This window comes from Hydra vulgaris, chromosome 10, assembly GCF_038396675.1.
Source record: "Hydra vulgaris chromosome 10, alternate assembly HydraT2T_AEP".
In the NCBI taxonomy this organism is placed as follows: domain Eukaryota; kingdom Metazoa; phylum Cnidaria; class Hydrozoa; order Anthoathecata; family Hydridae; genus Hydra; species Hydra vulgaris.
In genome coordinates, this window is record NC_088929.1 from 22,910,001 (window position 1) to 22,935,325 (window position 25,325).

General features: G+C 26.8%; 1 protein-coding gene across 1 annotated transcript in view; it reads left to right on the forward strand.

Annotated features, from left to right (window-relative positions):
* The window catches only part of LOC100200590 (serine/threonine-protein phosphatase 4 catalytic subunit), a 59,391-nt gene that overhangs the window by 24,595 nt on the left and 9,471 nt on the right, over positions 1-25,325 (forward strand). The window contains exons 7-14 of the mRNA XM_065807541.1: positions 8,863-8,914; positions 9,176-9,226; positions 9,649-9,750; positions 12,254-12,316; positions 19,005-19,115; positions 19,455-19,505; positions 19,971-20,046; positions 22,323-22,390. Of these exons, the coding sequence (XP_065663613.1) occupies positions 8,863-8,914; positions 9,176-9,226; positions 9,649-9,750; positions 12,254-12,316; positions 19,005-19,115; positions 19,455-19,505; positions 19,971-20,046; positions 22,323-22,390 (574 nt within the window). The remainder of the gene's footprint in view (positions 1-8,862; positions 8,915-9,175; positions 9,227-9,648; positions 9,751-12,253; positions 12,317-19,004; positions 19,116-19,454; positions 19,506-19,970; positions 20,047-22,322; positions 22,391-25,325) is intronic.

The window sequence follows — 25,325 nt, forward strand, 5'->3', positions numbered from 1 at the left end:
CGAAATCTAGAAAGACAATGTCAACAGGAAGCTTATGTGATATATTAGTAGGTCAAAATATCCATAGCCTCAAGTAAATTAGTAGACAAGATTTTTTGTTTATGAAACCATGCTGACAATTTGATATAAGATTTTGAAACAGTAGATGCTACATTATCTTATTTTTAACTATTTTCTCATTATTTAACCATTTTCTCATTATTTTGCATGGCACAGAAGTAATAGAAATGGGTCTGCAATTGTTTGGATTCATTTTAGAACCTCCTTTGAACAAAGGAGTCACATTTGCTACAAGCAATGCCTTGTTTCATTGATTTTTGGTAGATCATGTCCAGCGGAGTTCCTATTGTGTTAGAGCATGCCTTAAGTACATAAGGACTTATCTGATCTTCATTTATAGATTTATAACCATCAAGAGTAACAAAGTGACTTCGAACAGACTTATAATCAAAGGAGATGTAAAGAAGTGATATAGCTGTTCGTTTTGTAAAAAGAGGTAAAGTTGGATTGTGAGGTTTAATGGTAAAGACATTAAAACTGTTTAGTGTGTTGGCAATAAAAACTTGGTTGTTACTTATTCCACCAGTCATAGATTGTAATGACAAAATCGTGTTGCTTACAGTGCTTTTGCTATTAATATAAGCAAAATATTTTTTTGGGTTTTTCTTGTCGTTAGATAAATTAATTTCATAGGTGCGGATTGCATCACGAGTTGCTTTCTTTGCTAGATTTCGAGTTCTTTTGTACTCATTAACCAGAGGAGTTGTTTTCCATTTGCTTCTAACATTGAGAAACCAGAGCTTTCTCTTGTGTTTGATTAAGAATAACAGTTCACAGGTTATCCATGGTAATTTGCGTTTTGTTTTTTTAAAAGTAATGAAAGGGATGAAATTTTGGCAGCATGTCTTGTAGATATTACATAAAAGTTGGTAGCATTCATCTGCGTCAAAGTTTTTAAAAAAATTTTCACATTCCAAATTAAAAAGATAATCATTAAATGCATTGTAGTCCCCTTTATTGTATGCAAAGAACTTCTGGAGAGATTATTGCTGATAGTAACATTAGATAAATAATATTGCCAGGACAAAGTGCAGTGACCTTGTAGTTTATTTCCTAGAGGTGAACCGAAGATGATCTCATTGATTCGATCAACAGATTCACTGATAATTAAGTTGAATGTATTTTTTGAAGAACCATTGGATTGTGTAAAAGTTGGTTTGGTTACATGTTGATAGAGGTGGAGTTTAAAAAAATAATATTAGCAAATTTGGCATCCAAACTGGTTTTACTGCTTGTTGTATTTAACCAGCCTTTGTTCCACTTGATGTTTGCAAAGTTAAAATCCCCGGTAATAATAAGGTCTTGAAAATTTTTGTTTTCTATAAGAGATTTTGAATATGAAATGGATCTAGCAATTTCGTTGAAGTCTGATACACTGCTAGTTGGTGAGCGATAAATGCATCCTATAAGAAGAGATTCTTTATTTAATATCAGTTCAAGCCAGAGTTGTTCTGAATGTTTAATTCCTTTATGCAATATATATTTTGTGCATTCATTTATGCTATAACTTTTTTTTACATATATTTCAATACCGCTACCGTGAGTAGGTCGATCTTTTTTGTAAATATTATAATTAGGAAAAGAAGGTGCTGAAAATTCATTAAACCAACTTTCTGTAATAAATATGACATCATATTCAAAATTAATAGCAGCTAAAAATAGCTCTTGGAGTTTTTGGTGGTTCGATGATGTAGCATTGGTGTAAAAACAGTTTAGATAACTGACAGATGATTAGTTTTTTTTAATTGTTGGGTGAGTAGCTGATAGTTTGTATGACTTAGAAGCCATTGCTCTAATTGTTTGTGGTTGACGTGGATGCTTGCAAGGATTCAACAGTTTTAACTTTTCTTGCATCTGCGGCTGTTTTTTTGTCCACAAAGGGATGCTTAGTTATATTTATATATCCACAAGGGATATCTTAGTTATATTTTAGATTTAACTAAAATTGTTTTTTTTACCTTTGTTTTTAAGCACATAACTCAGACTCTTCATTTAAATCAGCATAAAAAACATCTTGCACATGTCCTCAGACAAAATAGTTTAAAGCCTCAAGGGATTTACATGCTTTCATACTTTCACTGCTATGAAAACTTTGTGATTCTACTTAATATGTATATATCACCATAACTGACTTAAGGAAACAAACTAATATTTTTTCTCCAAAATTTCTCCTTAATACCATAAGGGTTGGGAAACAAAACATTATTTTCTAATGTCAACTTTTTCAAATAAAATTCTTTGTCATAATTAGCAAGAGAATTGAAGTTAGAAGACGTGGGTTGAAATAGAATTCTTGTTTATTTTATATTTTTGTCTACCAACTACCGTGCATGCGCTTAAATTGTAAACACTTGCAACCCGTCTATATATATATGCTAGGGTATCCCATAAGTTCGCGGGCACTTTGCGACAAAACTTTATTTCATTGTAACTTAATATTTATTAACAATTATTCTTCAAAGTAAATTCCATTGCTTTCTACAGCTTTCGTCCATCTTTGCTCCAAAGAATCGAAGATCCTACCGCGAAGAAAGTGAGCCATCGAACAGAACAGGTGGTAGTCGGATGGCGCAAGGTCCGGACTGTATGCAGGATGAGGAAGAACTTCAATTCCAGGCAACTCCGAAATTTTTTCCTTGGTGCGAACGGCGGTGTGTGCTGGAGCGTTTTCGTGTAGCAAGAGCGCGCGCTTTCGATTGACCAAGGCAGGATAACGAGCCGAGAGAGCGGCGTAAACACGATCCAGTTGTTCCGTGTAGAGTGCGGCGTTCACTGCAAGACCATTTGGAACAAACTCAAAGTGAATTATCCCCTCGAAATTCCACCAAACACACAACATGACCTTGTGAACGAACCGATCCTGTTTGGCGACTTGTAGAGCGAGTTGGCTGGGCTGGATCCAAACGTTCGCCTTATTGGCGTTACGGAAGAAGACCCACTTTTCATCTCCAGTAACAACTCGACGCCAGAAATGAAGGTCCTTGGGGTTTTTGAGCAGATGGGTGCAGGTGTCGACGCGTCGTTTTTGCTGCGCAAGCGTCAATTCGTGAGGAACTTCTCGGCAGCGCCTATTGACGAGTCCGATTTGATGGAGGTGGCGATCGATGGTGGACTTGGAAGGGCCGAGCTCTGCCGACAATCTGCGGGTGCTAGTTTGTGGTTGCTGCTCCACCAGCTCGCGCAGCGCCTCATTGTTTACTGTCGATGGACGGCCTGACCTGGGTAGATCTGCAAGGCTGGTTTCGCCGTTGTTAAAGCGCTTGAACTTTTTGGCCGCTGCGGTTTTCTTGACCATTCCCTCGCCTTCCACATTGCAAATTTCAGCTGCTGCATCTCTTGAACTCAGTCCTTTTTTCCAATAGTGACGCAAAAGTACGCGAATCTCATATTTTTCGTCCGTCATTTTAGAACTAAAAAAGACACATTTTTAAATCACAATTACAAAAAGCGATACACCATTTTAAAGAGGAATAAAAATACTACAAAATAATATCAATCATTAATTGATTTGAGTCAAATGTGTTAAAAAAAATTATGTTTGAAAATATTAGCTTCAAGTGCCCGCGAACTTATGGGACAAACTAGTATATATATATATATATATATATATATATATATATATATATATATGTATATATATATATATGTATATATATATATATATGTATATATATATATGTATGTATATCGGCACCCAAATATGGTTGGCACTGTGTAAAACAGTCTAGAATAGCCCCCGTGTATATATATATATATATATATATATATATATATATATATATATATATATATACACGGGGGCTATTCTAGACTGTTTTACACAGTGCCAACCATATTTGGGTGCCGATTTGGGTGCCGCCCAGATTTGAAATTGAGGACTTCAAGGCCAAGACCTTGAAAGTTTTCACAAGATCAAGATTTAGACTTTAGTTCTTAGAAGTCCAACACAATAAGACTCGCGCTCACACATGTATGTATACTTTCAAGCCTTTTGCTGATATACAATTTTTACATTTATACATATTACTTTTTGAAAAAAATTAGTTATATAGGTATACTATAATTATGTTATAGTATATTGTGCATATTAAGCATCCACAAAGTTCATATTCACCAATCAAAGTTAAATGAAGGCAAATAATGAATATTTGTAAACTTTTTAACTGAAGTTTAACGAATATTCGCTATTTTATGAAATTACTATTCGCCATTCGTTTAATGAAAACATTGTTTGCCTGTGCTTAATTGTGCAGCAAACTGTTGCAGTCTAAAAAAGATATTTTTAATAATAACTGAAAACTAACAGGTTTATTGTATTGTTATAAACAAAATGTACCAATATAAAATAATGCAAATCCAGGCCTTGGCAGGAATGGTGGGCACTTGCCTGCGTCTGCCTCCACACTTGTGTAAGTCAGTTTACATGGTCTAAATATAGCTTGTGCTAATGTATAATTATTTTTTTTAACAGCAAACTTTGATATTTTTTAGGTTGAGTCTATTTTAATTACATAAACAGAAATATTAAAAAACATCTAGCGCATTTAAAATAAAATATCATTTATTGAAAACTTAAATTAAATCTTTTTTGATAAACAGTAATAAAAATTTGTTTAAATTTGAATTACATAACACAAAATCAATTATAAAAGTATAAAATCATTCATTCAAGATTTAACTAAAAGTTAAAACTTCTTATAATTAGTTGCTTTCTTGCTTGGAGTTTCAGTGTAGTTTTTAAACTTTTCAAATTAGATTAATGAAGGAACTTTTTAAGTATGAAAATAAAAAGAAACGCAACACATAATAGTATTTATAAAATAATAAAACGTTTCATTAAAAAAGCAATCTAATATTTTCTAATAAATTTGTAAACTCTATTAAAATAGAGTTAAACATATCTGATCAAATGCAAGGTTGTTTATAACAATTTTTCTAGAAAACTTTAAGATGCTTGAATAAATATCAGAAAAACAACTGTTGTTGACAATTGTTTTTCTGATGTATTTATGATATGATACAAAACATTACTTTGTAAGGCATAAAGAACTCTTATTAAAAGGTAATCAATTTTAATTTATCCATTAGCTTTTTATCTAAATTTTATCAGCCATTTTGACCATCTAACAAAGAATAGTATGCGTAAAGAAATAAAGTACACATCTTTTTAGATAACACTCTCAAAAAATTGTTAAAAAAGTTTAAAAAAATGTTTTTTAAACTTTTTTAACTTATTGTTTATTTATGGCGTTATTACCTTGGGTACAAATAATTTTTTTATTGTATTTTGATTTTTGAAGATATTTTAATTTATTTTACACTGTCAGGTTGCCATAGTTGTGATATTATAGGTAAAAACTGTGATATTAATAACTTTGTTAAAGGTAAAATAAATGCACTATTTTCAGAGGGCTATTCTTAAAGTAGTATAGCAAAACAATTAAAAATATCAAAATGTGCCGTGCAAAATGCTTTAAGTGTGCAAAACTATTCAAATCGCAAAAATTGTGGTAGAAAACGTGTGAGTACATCACGAGAAGATCGTTTTTTAAAGAATGTTGTTAATAGTGAGCCCCACACAACATCTGCAAGGTTATCACAACTTGCTATGGAAAGGGGACTTACTATTAGTTTGAGAACAATTAGAAGAAGGTTGTGTTATGACTTTGGTCCAGTTGCAAGAAGACCAGTTAAAAAACCTTTATCAACTCCATTTCGATTACCAGCTAGGATTAAATTTTGTAAGAGTTTAATAGACAAGACACCGGAATGGAGGGAACATGTAATGTTTACAGATGAAAGTGCGTTTCAACAAGTTAGAAGCATGGGCTATAATTATGTTAGAAGACCTGTGGGAGAACGCCTGAACCCAAAGTATACCATAAAAACAGTAAAACATCCTCCTTCAGTCATGTTATGGGGAGCAATCACAGCGCAAGGCCGATGCGGGTTGCACATCTTTAAAAAAGGCGAAAAAGTTAATGCACAAAAGTATCTATGTGTATTGAAAGACAAAGTGAAACTGCACATAGAAATGACCAAAACCAGCATTTTCCAGCAAGATTCAGCACCTTGTCATACAGCTAAAACAGTTAAGAAGTGGTTTACTAATAATAAAATAGAATTATTATCTAATTGGCCCTCAAGTTCACCGAATCTTAATGTTATCAAGAACTGCTGGAATGTAATGAACCAGAAAGTTGCAGCACATCACCCAAGATCTGAAGAACATCTTCAATAAGTTCTTAAAGAAGTGTGGACCAATGAAATCACTCGAGAGTTTTGTAAAACATTAGTACATAGTATGCCAAGAAGAATACAAGTCGTGCTTGGTAATAAGGGACATCCGATAAAGTATTGAACTATAACATTCAAGTCATTTAAACTGTACTTTTACTATAATTTGGCGCAATAACTATCATTTTATTGAATATTAAAAATTTTTGATAATTTTTATCTATATTTTTTTCATTTATTTTACATTTTCTATTGTGTTTATTCAATAAAAAATTTACACTGCAAAATTTGAGTTATTTTTTATGATGTGCCTTAATTTTTTGGCCACTACTGATTATATATATATATATATATATATATATATATATATATATATATATATATATATATATATATATATATATATATATATATAATATCCAGTCATTCTTTTTTCTCACAATGTTTTTATTGAAAACAATGTAATTACCAAACAAAATTACCAATACAAAATATTTTTTATATATTAAAACTATTAGCACTAGAGGCCTTTTAAATAATCATCAGTAGTGCTGTTTTTAGTATTATACAAGATATTTGTAATTAAAACAAAAATAACTTGATTTTTATATTGTTGCTATGGGTAACTATTGATTGTGAAAGATTGAATTGTAATTATAGACAGGAAATATCAATTAAATGTATCGTGTTTTTGTTTGTGCAAATGCTTTTCATATGATAACAAAAAACTTTCGTTGTTAAGCTCAAGAAAGACGAAAAGTTGGAAAAAAGGTTTAATTACACTTTTGTGGGCATGTTTTCAATAAAAATATTGTGAGAAAAAAGAATTACTGGATTTTCTATTTGTTTCACTGTTCTGACTATTTTTGAATTTATTTGGTTAAATATCATATTTCAAGTTTATATATATATATATGTATATATATATATATATATATATATATATATATATATATATATATATATATATATATATATATATATATATATATAGAACTCTTATATGTTGTAAGAAAGTTTTTCCGTATTTTGTTGACAAAAAGTAAAAATTAAAATGCAAGACCGGAATTTTTTTGTTATTAATTGATAGACTGCCTGCCCCAACTAAACTCCCTTGCGAGTCAGGCTAAAAGATAGTAGAGGTAGCAGCACTCCGTTGCGAGTCAGGCTATTTATCAGTTGATATAGCAGCACTCCGTTGCGAGTCAGGCTATTTGTCAGTCGATGTAGCAACACTTTGTTGTGAGTCAGGCTATAAGATAGTCAATGTAGCAACACTCCGCGCATGATTTACAGTAAAAAAAGTAATAATAAAAACATTTTATTAAAAAAAATTAAAATAAAAACATTTTAATAAAAAAAATTAAAATGAAAACATTGTTTATATTGTTAAAAACATTCAGAATGTTTTTAAAAATATTCTGGTCAATTAAATTTGCGTTTTTGCGGTTTTTTTAAAAAACGATTAATTTGTAATTAAATTAATGGTTTTAACTTTCTGACAACACGCAAATGTTGGATGAAAGTCAAAAGTAATTAAAAGTGAGGTATGTGTTGGCGTAAGAATCATTTTTTTCCTTCTGTTCTTCCCAAATGCAACATTCTATATATATATATATATATATATATATATATATATATATATATATATATATATGTATATATATATATGTATATATATATACATATATATATATATATATATATATATATATATATATATATATATATATATATATATATATATATATATATATATATATATAGAATGTTGCATTTGGGAAGTACAGAAGGAAAAAAATGATTCTTACGCCAACACATACGTCACTTTTAATTACTTTTGACTTTCATCCAACATTTGCGTGTTGTCATATATATATATATACATATATATATATATATATATACATATATATATATATATATATATATATATATATATATATATATATATATATATATATATACCATTAATTTAATTACAAATAAATCTTTTTTTAAAAAAAACCTTAAAAAACGCAAATTTAATTGACCAGAATGTTTTAAAAACATTCTGAATGTTTTTAACAATATAAACAATGTTTTTATTTTTATTTTTTTTAATAAAATGTTTTTATTTTTAATTTTTTTAATAAAATGTTTTTATTTTTATTTATTTTTTACTGTAAATCATGCGCGGAGTGTTGCTACATCGACTATCTTATAGCCTGACTCGCAATGGAGTGCTGCTACATCGACTGACAAATAACCTGACTCGCAAGGGAGTGCTGCTACATCGACTGACAAATAGCCTGACCCGCTGCTACATCGACTATCTTTTAGCCTGACCTGCAAGGGAGTGTTGCTACATCAACTGAGGGTTTGGTTGGGGCAGGCAGTCTATCAATTAATAAAAAAAAATAATTCTACGGGTTGTGTGTGTGTATATATATATATATATATATATATATATATATATATATATATATATATTTAGCCCATTCTACAACTTCTAGTATGTAATTAATGTTCTGTATGTTCAGTAAAATTATATTTACAATATTTTCTTGCAATATTACTTTTTAGAGAAATTTTAATTGAAGAAAGTAATGTGCAAAGAGTTGATTCACCTGTTACTGTAAGTTATAAGTCTGTGTTTTTATAAATAAAGTTTGTTAGATTATATTAACTATAAATTTATTAGATTTCTCAAAATAGGATTTATTTAGTAAATAAAAATACTTTTTTATTTGAACTATTACCATTAATAAATTTTTTTATTACGTCAGTGAATGGACATTTCATCATTAACGTTATCAAATTAAACAATAAAAAAAAAAGTCATTAATATTATTAAAATTTTTATAATTTTAATGAATGACTAAAACTTTATTTTAAGGTATGCGGAGATATCCATGGACAGTTTTATGACTTAAAAGAACTTTTTAAGGTAATCTTTTATTATTTACTATTTTATTATTTCAACACCATGGAACTTCTTATAATATAGTGCTTCTTATAATGCCATTGGCCAAGTAATTTCTTATAATGCCATTGGCCAAGTCATTTCTTATAATGCCATTGGTTAATGTATACACTGTAGCCAATATTTCTTAAATATTTATGTGAATCAAGAGTTCTATAAGTACAAATATATAAGTATAAACTTACTAAGTAATATAACTTAACTAACTTACTAAATATTACTAAAATTACTAAGCTCTATAGTGGTTTTTAATAACTTCAATTTTAAATATTTTTAATGGAGATTTTATAGATGCATCAACATACATTTACAGACTTTATATATACATCTACATACATTTTTTAAAATATTACTTATTGGTATATTTATTTCTTTATTATGCTTAGGTTGGTGGCGATGTTCCAGAAACCAATTATCTTTTTATGGGGGATTTTGTTGATAGAGGATTTTACAGTGTGGAAACTTTCTTATTACTTTTAGCACTAAAGGTAAATTAATTATTTTCTTTTTAAGCATAATTATTTTTTAAAAAGTTTTAGTATACTTTATCAATAAACATCTTAATATCTACATTTATATTAGACTTGGTCAAGACCTTTAGAAACTACTTTTTGTTATTCAGTAACACTCACAATACACAACACATACATTTGTACTTGTTTCTAGTTATTTGTATTTAAAAAATCATTTACAATATATTTAATTCAAAATTGATGTTGATTTTCATTTGAAGTTAAATTAAAAATTCAGATGAAATTCTTGCCTAAAATTGTTGTTCAATTTTATTTTACAAATAATTTGCTAATAACAAATAGAATAATGACCTCCTAAAATGATTCTCCTAAACACATATACTAACTTATAAACAACATTGGTTACCCATAAAGTTTTAAAGTTAGTAGCCAACAAAATCCGAAAAATTCTGTGTAAAATAAAGTTAATTTTTTTAATGCAATTTTATTGCATGCGGTTCTAGTTTGCAAAATGGATCCAATTATTCAAATTGTTAGTGATATTGCAGTAAAATGTTAGTGATGGTGCATGTAATAATAATACTGAAATTAGTGGTCAGTTTGTATAAAATATGCTCTTACTTTTTGTCTATTTTATATTGGATTGACTTACGTTTATTATTTATAAATTAAATTTGGTTTCAATTAAAAGACGGCTAAAACAAATCACCGTTTTAATGAGCTGTGAATCAAGTACACCTCTGTCGTTACACCATGTTAAATAATGTTCTAAATTTTCTGAGTTTGCTAAAGTTTCAAATTTGATTTATAATAAATCCTATTTAACAAATTTATTCAAAAATAGTTTTTTTTCTTTCTTTTATTAGAAAATTCACCCTTTTAAAATAGTTGCATTTAAAAAATCTATAGTTAAAGCTAAAAAAAAATAAGATTCATACAACCTATAAAATACAAAACAAAATAGTTACTACAACAACATACTTATTTGTTCAGTTAATACAACATTTTAGATGTGATAGTGATACACTTGACTTTATTGCAAAAAATGATGTTGAAAAAATGGTACAGATTTCAGAAAGCTATCTTAAGAATATTTATAGGAAAGCATTGGGCAAGTGTTCATCATTTTGAGTAAATAAAATATATTGAATAGAGATGCTGAAAAAAATCATTATACACGAGAGGCTTGTTTAAAAATACCATGCATAAAAAAAAGATAGAATAAAAACTCAGCACATTCTTTTGGCTATAAAGTAGTATACAGTGCTACAGCAAATTTGTATCAAGCATTAATTGAGCAATAAAATCACTTTAAAAAATGTATTTATTTATTTTGTTTATAATTATTAACAGTTTGATAACAATTGCATAAATAACTAAATTATTACAAAAAACTGTTGACATTTTATTCACCAACTTGGTTTATGTTTTGTATGTCTGCTTTTTATCTCCACCATTGCACAGTGGGCCAGGTGGTGGACAAAACCTAAAAAATAAATGTTTATTATATTCAAAACCATATAATAAAACATATTTGTAATACTCTCATTTAAAATTTTGAAAATTGTTTTGAGTATAATAGTATCTTTTAAAACCACAAAAATTAGTTGCGGTTTCATGTATAATGAAAAAAAATTAAAAAAAAACAACTAATATTACCATCATGTTTGTTACCCCATTTTAAACTATTATGGCTTGATGGTGTCAAATGTTTCACAGCAGAAGTCTGGTTAAAATCTTTGTTTAAAAATGTAGATCTACTACCATATCAGGTCATAGCAACTTAAATATGAGTTCTGGTGTTGAGGAGCTGAAGTTATTTAAAATCACAATCAAAAGAGTTAACTGTGTTATTATTACACCGATATTGAAAGGCTTTTTTAGAACTTGACACACCTCTTTTGTTGAGTGCTCTGGTTGAGTGGCTATTTTCAACAGGGTCTAATGTGATGACTGAAAATAACATTTGGGTGACTCTATTTAAAAAATTAATTTTTCTAAAACAAAATAAAATTGGTGTTTAAATTTTCTTTGTCTTTATATTTTTTACTTTTTTTTTTTAATTTTTCAATAAGATTTTTATATTGTATACTTTGTGTACCAAGCTGAAATTAATATATTATTTATATGTGTATAAAGTACATGCAGAAGCAGACTAGGCTGGTAGGACACCAGAAATATTTAAAACTGTTTAAAGTAAATAACTAAATAAAACACATTAAAAAAGCATCACTCGCCTAGCTAAACAATAAGTTTTCTTCCATTTTGTTACAAATGTGGCATAACTAATAACAAGTTTTTATGTAAAAGTATGTAATGAATAGGGAACAAAGTAGGAACAAGTTGGATCAAGTTCTTTTTTTGCCTTAAGAACAAGTAACTGTCACTAGTTCTTATTTTACAGGACAAGATCTTTTTTAAAATGAACTTTCCTAACACTGGTGGAAGGTTATGTATATATTAAAAAATATAATTTTCACTTTTAGTTAATTATAAATGTTTTTTTCTTTATTTTTAGGTTCGATATCCAGATAGAATAACATTAATTAGGGGCAACCATGAAAGTCGTCAGATTACTCAGGTGCTAATTTTGAAAAATTTAATTTAAGATTAAATGTTATGTTGGTTTTTCTTAATATTTTTTTAGATTTTAAAATGTAAAAGAGTGTGAAACTTGAAAATTTTAAATAAAGCTTTTTTTTTTTAACTCATTGATTCCACCAAAATTGCAGAAATATATTTTTCATAAATTTATCATATTTTAAAGTCTTTACTTAACAAAATTCACTTATATACTAATCACATTACTTACAAATTAATAATCACAGGTGAAAATTTAATCTTATTTGGTTCAGCTATGTGTTATAACATATACAAGTTTTCCAAGTTGCTATCAGTTAAAACCTCATTAAAAATCCATTGTATTAATTAAACTTAGTTATAAATTTATTGTTTAAAACTTATAAAAAGTTATAAAACTTTTGTTAATTATATTTCCCAAATTTATTTTTAAAATAAATGTTGTATTATAGCAGTTTGAGAGTTCCAATTCCAAGCTGTTTATGACTCCATGCTTTTTCTTATTCCATGTTCCTGTATGTCCCCTTCATTTTAACAGTATATGCAATCAGAATAAATGGGTATGTGTTACAATTGTTCAATAGTACAGCTTTTGAACTGCATTTGAAGGAATCAGTGAAAATGTTTAATTCGCTGCCAAATGTTAAGCTCAATGAGTAAACCTTGAACATTTTTGCAGTAGCTAATGAGATCAATCAATAGAAAGCTGAGAGCTTTAGATGTTGATTTCTGTTGACATATGTAAGTGTGCCAAGTAACATTATCTCCATTGCTTCAAACAAGAAACTCAGCATGTTCTTTTGACTATAAAGTAGTATACAGTGCTACAGCAAATTTGTATCAAGTATTAATTGAACAATAAAATCACTTTTAAAAATGTATTTATTTATTTTGTTTATAATTATTAACAGTTTGATAACAAATGTATAAATAATGTATTACAAAAAGCTGTTGACATTTTATTCACCAACTTGGTTTATGTTTTGTATGTCTGCTTTTTATCTCCACCATTGCACAGTGAGCCAGGTGGTAGACAAAACCTAAAAAATAAATGTTTATTATATTCAAAACCATATGATAAAACATATTTGTAATACTCTCATTTAAAATTTTGAAAATTGTTTTGAGTATAATAGTATCTTTTAAAACCACAAAAATTAGTTGGGGTTTCATGTATAATGTAAAAAAATAAAGTGTGAAATTTTATTTTTAATGCATAGCTATAGTAAACAGTAACTTTTAAAATTTTATGAGTTTAGGGAATTAGTTTATATATTTAAACTATTTAAAAGTAAAGCTTTACGAAAAAAATATTAATTAAAGATCGGCCTTTATAATACATTTATGATCTGGCTTTAAAATAACGAGGTAAATTTTTAACATTTAATACTTTCATTTTGTACAAAAAGTGTCACATAATTTAGGGAACCTACGAGAAAATACTTGAACTAGTAAATGTAATATGTATACAATCTATTTGAACTATATACATTGCCCCTTACTTCCCCTTCTGGGTTTCTTTAACATTTTAAAATAATGACTTGTAACTTACGTTATTTGCTTGAAATCAATTTTTATTTCTCGATAACAACATCAAAATGATGTTGTTATCGAGAAACATTATTTTGTTTGTTATTTAATTCAATACAAATTGCACTGTTTACCAAACAATTTTTGTGTTTTTTTGTTTAGTAATAATATAAAAGTTGGTGACATTTACGGACTTATGCAACAAAATGCTTTAGCTCCTAATAATATACCATTCTTTTCATTGAAACTAACTGTTCTAGTTTCTGCAGATATTAAACGAGAGGATTCTGAGTGAAAAACTTTATAAAATTATAATGTAAAATGTTGATAGCTGCAAACAATGATAATACTCATTTTGAGAGTACTGGAAATTTGTCTAGCTCAAGATTTTCAATACATTTACGGTACATTAAATGCTACATCATCAGTTAATGAAGTTGGGAAACCATGTGACTTTTGAAAAAGCTTGTAACAGAATAAAAAGAATAAGCTTAACAATGTTAATTATATTTTATTTAGCCATAAATTACCTCATAAAACAAAATTAAAACTAAGAAGTGAGTTCAAGTACAAAACTGGCACAAAAATTTCTAAAATTTGAAATAAAAATCCCATTAAACCTGCTTAGATATATTCACCTGATGAAGTTTTAGCATTAATTACTAATGATGATATATCAAAATCAACATACCAGATTCTAAGAAATAGTATTTAAAAATAATGGCTGCCACATATTTCCTTTATATAATGGTATAAGATCTTTAAAAGCTAAATGCTATCTCAAGAACATTTAAATAGATGGTTATTCAGTACAAATACCACTAAAAGATCTTCTAAAACTCTTAAAAAGCTATGTGGTATAGGATAAATTATGATATTATGATCACCTTAGGCAAAAGTTGATATATTTTCAAAAATAATAATGCTGGATATAAAATTTTTGTGAATAAACAATTTTCAGGGATCACTACTCATGATCCAATTAGATATTTGGGCACCTGAAATTTTCTAAAAAACACAGAGGTTTTAAAAAAAGTAGCAAAAGTGCTCATATTACCAAGACCACTTGGTAATATGAGCACTTTAAATTAGCTCAAAAAAATAATATTAAATAAGTAAAAAAATACCTGACAATTAAAACTAATTTGTCGAAGATAATGATTCGTTACTAACACAACTTATCATTAAAAGTTCAAGTTTTATTGAAACAATACTACTATGTTTTATGCATATAAAAAAAAATTAGTTTTTTTATTTTTTGAATTTAATTTACTCAAACCTTTAAGCAATAAAATTACAAATTGTTTGAGTTTAAATTACAGAAAGATTTTTAGTATTGTTAAAATATTAAAATTTTCAACTATGTTTTGTTTTTATTCAAAATGCAATTAAAATCACTGCAATTTTAGGACTTTAAACTAGGTAATTTCAATAAAAAACATTGGGTAATTTGAGCATGTTCATATTACATACAAATGGTCAAAAATAAATGTTTCTATGCATTCTTTTCTAAACAAAAATGAAACATATTTCTAGCTAACATGTTTTTCCTTATAAAAAAATTAAATTTTAGTATATTTAGCATAAAAATTTCGTGCTACAGTTATATTTATGCATGATGATATTATTTTAACAAAGCAAAAAATTTAACAGCGTTTTAATTAGACGATAGGTGCTAATTACTGCATATAAATTTACTCTAATTATACTGAATTCTGTTATCATTAAATAAAGTTAATTAAAAAAATATGAAGCAACTTTAATTCCACTTTTTACATTTTTGAAATCATTTAGTATGCTCATACTACCAAGGTGTTCATATTACCCTAATCTACCCTACAAACTACTGTGCTAATCACAATGCTGAGGAATTAACTAAACTGAAATGTTGATGCAAGGCTGGTTTTAATGGTGCTACAGGATATATTATATATAGAGATGATAAGTAATCTATAGACTTATTCAAAATGTTGTGGACATATAATAATATCGATAACAGAGTTTCAAATCTAGTAATAAATTTTCTTTTTTTCTGAAGTAAGTGAAGTGCTTTTATTTTTTAAGTTTGTTGCATCAATTTTTTTTAAGTTTATTCCACCAGAAAAGTTTGTTATTCAGTTCCACAATTTTAAGAAGTTAAAGAATTTAAAATTAAAAAAATATAAATCTGCATTTTTAAAGTTTTATGAAGTTTGTTAAATAATTTTTAGTATTAGCAACTATTTAACTAAAATTTATAATAAAAGTAAATATATCATAATACAAAAAATGATTCTTTGGACATATAAAGGGTTTTAGTAAAAAAAAAAAGATTAAAATAATTTTGTCCACCATGTCTAATATCTGGCCCACTGTGCATTGCTGCAAAGGATCAAAAATAAAGTTTAAATCGATTTATCTGACCAAACCTAGATATCATCTGAAAAGTATCTATAATCTGGTCTAATTTTAAATTATGACTTTTAAAAGCAGGAAAAAAAAAACCTAAAGAAAAACTAGCTGACTGGACTGGAAAAATACTGACCTTTTCTATACATTTTCCTTATATATATCCTAGCTTTCCGACCTGTAAAATATAGGTCTTTATAAAACCGATCATTTCTACACTTATCTATTCCACACCAATCATATCTATACTTATTCCTTATTTACTTCTATATTTTTTAGTAAAATAATTCATTCAAAAAAATAGTTTTTAAAGCTAAAAAATTATGATGCTCACATTTTCTGCACACCTAGAGCTTATAAAAGATTTATAAAATGTTTCTCCTCAGCACATATTTTTTAAAATTTTTTAAAATTATTTTTGTTTTATATTTTTTTAATCCTGCTGTATACAGGGTGGAAAATAAAAAGTTAAAGGCAAGCAAGTAATTGACAGGCAAACACATGGAATTGGCGGTCTATTGTTGTTTTTTTTTACCGTTAAAAATTTTATTTTTTTCTCTTTCAACTTTTTATCCCAGATTTTGTTTTAACATTATCCCCGTCATCTCAATTTAGAACAGCTTGCTCAATACCTATCTCATGTCGAACTCTTGCTTTGTTAAACTCTAGGAATTCTCTAATTTTTCTTGTCCTGTATTCTGGAATGGCTGTTAAGGTCTTGGGATTCATGTTCAAGGATATTCTGTGGCTCCTGAACTCAACCATTTTTGATTTTTACAGGCTCTTTGGTGTTCTGCACTTCTTGAAATGATTTTCTACAATTTGAAATGATTTTCAATGATAAACATGGTAGTCATAGCTGAAGCATTTTTACAAAATATAGAAAAAAGAGCCCTTAATATAGTCTTTGTTAATTGGTTTCAACTGATAACTTACCCAAGATATGTGGATGATACCCATGCTCACTTTGGTTCGAAAAAAATTATAATTTTTTTTCAAAAATTTAAATGGACAAAAACCCTCCATAAAATATCCTGTTGAACTAGAATACAAAAGAAAGCAAATTAATTTTTTAAATATTTACATTACAAATACAATGAGTAGATATTATGAGATTTAAGTCCACTGTAAGGATGCAATAAACAATGTTCAAATAAAACCAAACTCCTGAGCATAATCACTGATATCTTTAAAGGATTTTTATGTAGAGCAAAAAAATCTACTTTCAATAACATCTCTCACAAGAAGTTAATTTCCTCATAGGTACATTTTTTGAAAGTAGCTATGACAAAAGTAACTTATTAAAATAACCAAAAACTATTTTGACCATGTTTCAAAAAACTACCTTGGATACTTATTATTATTGGTAGGGGTGCGCAAAAATGTCTAAATAACCTGATATCCTATTTTCCGATCCGGTATCTGAATATAAAAATCCAAAAATATGGATATTTGGTCAGGAAAAAGTAATGTTGCAGAATAGGGACATGAAATAAATTTTTCAGCTTCAGAAATTAGAATTAAATATTTTAATTCTAATTTCCTTTAAAAATAAATGCAATATTTAGTTATAAATAAATACAATATTTAGGTATTTATTTATATATTTATCTTCTTTACAATTGTAGAACTTATGATATTAAAACTATTGCTTATGTTAATGTGTTTTTAAAACATGTCGCTATCAATGAAGTCATTTTGAACAAGATGTAAATAGATCTTTTAAGAGAAATGTTTTTAAAAGTATGTTTTTTACAACTTTAATATATTGTTTGTATAATTTTTAATTAATTTAAAATTAATTAAGAAGGTTCACATTTGCCCCTTAACACAATACATTTTCAATTTTTTCAATTTTGTTAGTACATATTTATAGCAAAAAAGTAAATATATCAAAAAAGACTTAATTGTTAAAATAAAGTTTTAAAGTTTTTTTTAAGACGGACTTAGTTTTTTTCTTTATTAAGTTTCAGACCACCTGCGATTATTAGGACTAATTACCTGAGCACATTAATAACAAGTATCTCTATCATGACTCAAGCAACAAGTTTCTCCGGTGACATGACTTAACCAACAGTTTTCTCTGGTGTTTTGATATTTTTAGAAATTTAAAGTTTTTTTAAAAATTCTTTCCTTTTCGTTTGTTATAATATATACTATCTTTATATATGTTATATATATAAATCTATAGAACTTCAAAAATGTTTTATTTTCAAAAAATCAAAAAAGGTTAAAAAAAAGAAAATGTGCAAGTGCTAGGATTTGAACTATGTCAATTAGAACTTTAGAAACGCTGTGAGCTAACCAGTTCAGTCATTAAGGTGTATTGAATGGCAAAAGTTTAAATTGTATTTAATAAACAAAAGACTTTATAAAATGGCAAATAAATGCTATAAATCAAAATTAAGGAGATATTGCCACAATGCAGTTTTCAAGTAAAAGAAAAACTTTAAAACTTGTTATATGTTTTAACATTACATAATTTGAAGTTTTAAAAAAGTGCTGCAACTTTTTCTTGCCATTACCTCAGTTGAAATGGCTGCCAAGATTTTCATGTCAAACATGCTCTAAAGAGCACTACTAACAGCATTAAGTTCAGCATTAACATAAAGAGAAGCAAATAGCTGAATCTAATTAAGTTCATGAAGTGGTGGTTTTATTTTTTGTTTGTCCATGCAGCCATGTTTGTCAAGGTTTGTGTTTTAAGGTTGTTTATTTTGCACTAAATATACATGTAAATAGTTAAAGATATAAACAATTTAATTTATTAGGTTTATGGGTTTTATGATGAATGTGTCCGCAAATATGGCTCTGTGACTGTTTGGAGATATTGTACTGAGGTTTTTGACTACTTAAGTTTATCTGCCATTATAGATGACAAGGTAAGTTATACTTAATAGTTTCTTTTTATTTATTACTATATTTTTAGTACATAATAACTAATATATATTTAGTACATAATAACATAACTAATATATATTTAGTACATAATAACTAATTCAGTAATTTACCTTGATGAATAATTCCTTAAAAATTAATCTTTATTTTGTGGTAAAAAATTACATTAAAATACTTCAAAATATGAATTTAAATTATAATCCAATTTTTAAATATAATTTTCTAAATTATTCTAAATTATAACTTTGAATTGTTTAATGAAATTTTAAATTTTTTAGATAAAAGTAATATTTTTAAATTATAATTTTAGTATTTTAATTCAGATATTTTGTGTGCATGGTGGTCTTTCGCCATCAATTACTACACTTGAACAGGTATTTTTTATTCTTAACGTTAGATAATTGTGATTTAATTTTGATTTTTTAACTAGAATTATGACATTATTTAGCAACATAGTGATTTTTCGAGTGCTGGTAGAGTGAAACAAATGGTGCTCCATTCCATGAGATTCACTTTACCAATTTTGCATTATGAGCTTAGGTAACATATTAACCTAATCTAAGCTCGATATCTCTTGCTTTACTTACAAACATTTACCTCTAACTTTTAACTTTGTTTGCCACTATCAGATCTACACCTCCAGTTTCCATCTTGAACTCAAACTTATAACTGCTTTAAAAAAAACAATTCTTTTTGCTTAAACTTTTTTGAAAATCTTTTTTTTTTTTCTATGATTTTAGTAATAATTTTTAGAATCTTTTTTCTTCTTTCTTTTTTCTCTTCAAAATTATCATAGTTTTATGGGTTTTCCAAATTATTTTATTATTAACTTACTTTAGATTCGTACTTTGGATAGAAAACAAGAAGTGCCTCATGATGGACCAATGTGTGATCTTCTTTGGTCTGATCCAGAAGGTTTTTTCCATTTTATTTATTCTTTATATAAGGATATGTTAAAGTACTTAAATGTAAAAAGTATGATTTTTTTAGATTTTCAGTTGTTGTTGTTTTTTGAAATTAATAGGTTTATGTAACTTTTTTTTTTTTTTAATGTTTTATTGTTTGAAATCAATAGGTTTATGTAGCTATTTTCAAAATATTTTAAAACAGTCACATATCTAATATATACATTTTTAAGTTTAATATTTTTTGTGGGTATAGATGCTTATAATGAAAATACTTTTTATTAATACTTTTAACAAATGTTTTTAATTGTAAAACAATATGCAAATAAGTGTGAACAATAATTATATTGAACAACAATAAAAAGAAATAATTAATATTGCATATTTTTTATTAAGTGAATTGTTTGTGTATTAATTGAGGTCTTGTCAGAGTTTATAATGTTTAAATGTGTTGAGGTTTTATCAATGTTTATAATGTTTAAATGTAATATGTTGAGGTTTTATCAATGACATTTTTATTCTACAACATGCAAAATGCAAAATAAAAGAAAGGTTTAAAATTTTTTAAAAAGATTTTATCAAAAAAACTCTTTGCTATCAACTTTGTTGATAGATAAAATATTAAATCAACCAAATTAATTTAACGTGTGTTTATGAAGCACACAAGATTTGTTCATGAAGGAAGCACACTAAATTTGTTCATGAAGGAAGCGCACAAGATTTGTTCATGAAGGTAGCACACAAGATTTGTTTTTGAAATTTAAGAGTTAAGATTAGTAGTATGCCGGAACCAGTTTATCCCGAGTTTCTGGGTACCCAGTACTAGGTCCATATTAAAAAGTTGGAATAAAAGCTTGTGAAATCACTAGCGCTGATTTGTTTTTACAAAATAACACTGGTTAGTTTGCATTAATTATGTTTGCCTAAATGTTTGCTATGTTTCTATTTAATAAACAACTATATTTACACTTGAGGTCACAAATTCAAAATAGACAAACTAAAATGTAAACTTGGTGTCAGTAAATTTCTTTTAAGATACCTAGTGCCGGGTACTGCAACGAAATGGCCTATTCCAGTGTACTCTGTAAAACAGCTGAATTACCGGGTCCCCTGGTCCAAACTGGGTACCCGGCATATCACTAGTTGAGATAGATAGCTAATAAAAATTAAAAAAAGGTTACCTCTGTAGTAGTAAAAGCCACCTTTATAGTAGTTAAAAGCTACCTATAACTATAAATATTGTAGTAGCTTCTGACATTGAGTAAATATATTTAAAAACAAAATTTGATCGTTAAGTACATTTTTAAAGTTTTATAAGGATTTTTGAATATTGAAAGAAATATAAGACTCTTAGTCTAGAAATATAAGATTCTAAGTAAATTTAAGAAAGAAAGAAAATATAATCATAGATTAAGTCTTTTTTATAAAAAAGACTTAATGTTAGTTTGCAAGTTTTAATTTATAGTTAAAGATTGAATAATAAAAATTAGAAAACCTAGAAATAGAGTTAAGCAATTTAATGTAATTTTTTTTTAAATAACAAGATGTTTTTTTATTTATTTTTTTAACTTTCTTGATGTAAAATTATTGATAAATACTTTTAGTTTTATATCAATTTCCATCCATGACTTTTAGTAAATGTTGAACCTATTCTTAAGTTTCCATAGGAAACAATTTTTAAAACTATTTGTTTTAACCAATAGTATAAGATAAAATTGTAATAAACATATTATTATTATAAATATATATATTTCCATTTTATAAAATTGTTGCTCAAAATCTAAATAAACATTAATTACAAAACAAACATTACAAAACAAATTACAAAATCTACTTATTAAACTTAGTTACAAAAAAAAAAGTTATAAAAAAATCACAAAAACCTTCCCTTTTTTTTTTTTAATTACAAAATTAATTACAAACTAATTTCAATAAAATAATTCTTAAGCACAAATCTTATTTGACTTTATATAGTTATGCAAAAATGATGCTATGGATAAAAGTTTTGTATGTAACTAACAAGTCTTTAAAACTTGTTTTTTTACCTGCTGGAAAGTGATCACCCTAAATATTATGCAACCAGTCTTTGTACAATAGAGAGAATGTTATTAATAACATCTTTGATTCATTTACAAACTTTTAATAATTTATCACCCAAGAGCTGACAATATTTCTTATTATTCTACTACTAACTTTTTATAACAGAGAAGTTCAATAACCTTAGATGGAAAAGTGAGGGAAGATCTATTAATATAACAAAGTTATGGAAAGTGAATCTATTTTTAGACAAACAAGGTTGGGGTGTAAGCCCACGTGGTGCTGGTTTTTTGTTTGGTAGTGATGTTGTACAGCAGGTAGTTTTATGAATTTTTTTTTTTAATTATGCAAGTAGTTTATTAGTTAATTATATTACATGCATGCATTAATACATGAATACATACACACATACATACATACATACATACATACATACATACATACATACATACATACATACATACATACATACATTCCTGGGGTGACTGAAAAAACAAAAGTATATACAAAAAAATATTTGAAAAAACAGTTTGATTTAATAATTTATATACTAAAAATTATTTAAAAAGTGGTGCGATTTAATAACTTAAAGGAATAAACTTAAAATATCAGTTCTTTATTTCTTTCAATTTTTAATAATGATTAATTTTACATGCTGTTTAATAATGATTAATTTTGCATGCTTTTTAATAATGATTAATTTTGCATGCTTTTTAATAATGATTAATTTTATTATTTTATTAATTTTATTATTACTAGCTGATATTAAATTTTTGTTGTTGTTAACAGACCTAACTGCCGATCTGAAAGTGTTTGAGGTCGGCAAAATATTACCGTTCTTGTTTCTATATTTTATGGTAACCTCGCCGACCTCTAACAGTTCAAGGTCGGCCTCATTTTTCCTAATTCCGAGGGTATATATATATTTTCCTAATTCCGAGGGTATATATATATATATATATATATATATATATATATATATATATATATATATATATATATATATATATATATATATATATATATATATATATATATATATATATATATATATATATATATATATATATATATATACATTGATATATATATACATATATATTAAAATAAGCGATAAAATTTGTTAAAATAATATTCTTCAAAAAATCCTATAATATTTGCATATATTCTTTTATATATAGATATAAATAATTTTAATCACAAAATTGTTTGTTTCTTAAATAATATGCTTTTAGAAAAGAATTACTATAACTTTTGCTTTGTGCTTAAAATTTAAGTTGGGTTTTTAGCTTGAATGAGAAACATATTTTTTTTAACCAGGAGAATTTTTTAACTGGTTTATGTCCATGAGATGACTAATGATGATGAACAAATCTTTATATTAAGTTGATTTATTTCTATAGTTATCCTTACTAACAAAATCATGCTATCCATTTTTTAAATTATTTTCTCTATTACTTTTCTTGCAACTATTTTAATTATTGTAACTATAATAATTATTAGTGTAAATTTTTATTTTATCATTAAATTCTATTTACTTTTTTTTCCAATATGGTTTTTCCAATATCACCTTTAAAAAATGACATTATTAAGGTTCCACTTATCTTGTTTTTATAAAAGGGTTTATTATTAAATTAACATTCAAGCATTCTGGTTAGTAGTTATCTAGAACTTTCACTATTTTACTGTGGATATTTTACTCTGAAATTTTAAATATCTTTTGAGTTTTTCATAAACCTGTTAAAATGTTAGTTATAAAATCAAAGTAGCGCATTAAGTTTAATAAAAATCGATGCGTAAAAGAGCTCCTATTTCTGTTTTTTAAATAAATCTAGTGTTGCATAATTTATGGACAATCCCTAAGGAAATGGTTTTATAAAATAGGTGCTAAATTTTATCAGCGAAAAAACTTTTGATAATTTTTGTGAAAATAAATACTAATACACAATAATTTTTTTGCTCAGTAATGTTTATGATTTAAAATGTAGCAAAGTGCAATGCCTTGAGAAGAAAAAAAAAGTACAATGTACAAATGTTTTCCGATGTCAAGTTACTTTGTATTTTGATATATTGTTTCTTAAATAAAGTGTAAACTATAATTAAAAAAAGTCCTAATATCCTTTTTTTAATAAATGTAAATCTAAGTAAAATATAACCCTTTTATAAAAAAAATGCACAATGAATATAAAAAATTAAAAAATATTTTAATTTTTTATATTCATTCAGTATTCCATACAAGGCCGGATTTGAAACTTAAAGAAATAAATAATAAAATTCAGAGTAAGAAAATTTCAAGCTTGATAAAGAGATGCAACCTTAGCAGATGCTAATTTTGCAATAGATTTGATATATGGTTTCCAAGAAAGATTGGAAGTAAGAATTAATCCTAGAAGATAAGTAGTGGATGACTCATCGAGTACAATAATATATATATATATATATAATATAGGAATGTCTAAATTATTGCGATAACGAATGGCTGAAAAAAGTTGAGTTTTATCTGAATTAAAGTTCACCAGCCACTGTGAGCCCCATGCCTTATGGAGAAGACCAGGAAATCACTTTAGATACAGAAGCTTGAGTGATACGAATGTCAAGCACTGGATCAACCTGTTTGTTGGCAATATCAGGTAGTCAATTAGATAGGTTGCTAAACGCAACTAGTGGAATCAAGAGATGATATTGATGAAAAGTTCTTTTCAAATAATTTAGCTTTGTCTTTAGGTGGTGAGGTGACAAAGTTTGAACCAAACAAGAGAGGTGGAATAACAGATTTGCCCTTATTATTGATACTGTTAAAGATTCTTCAGATGTCGCAAGAGCCTAATTTTTGTAATGAAATAGAAGATTTTATGACCTGAGAATAGCGAGCTTTGGCGTTAGATAAAACCTTTTTACAATGGTTTCTAGCAGTAATTAACAGACGTCTGTTTTCTGGAGAATTGTTTTGCTGATAGATATGGAAGTAATGGTTTCGATTGGCAATTGCAGCAGCACAATGTTGTACCTAAGGGCCATCAGGAAGATAATCACAGAAAGACTCCCAGTCAGCTTTAAGGTAGTTGTAAGAGGTACGATGATAGGGGGATTCAGATGATGAAGAAGAATGAGATAATAGTTATATTATATACTATAAATAGTTATATTATATATTATAAAAAAAGTAAGTAAAATTTTGTTTTTTTTAATAAAATTTTTATACAACTTTTGTATTCTTTTTTTAGAGTCGTTGTTGAAAAAAACATCTTTTAT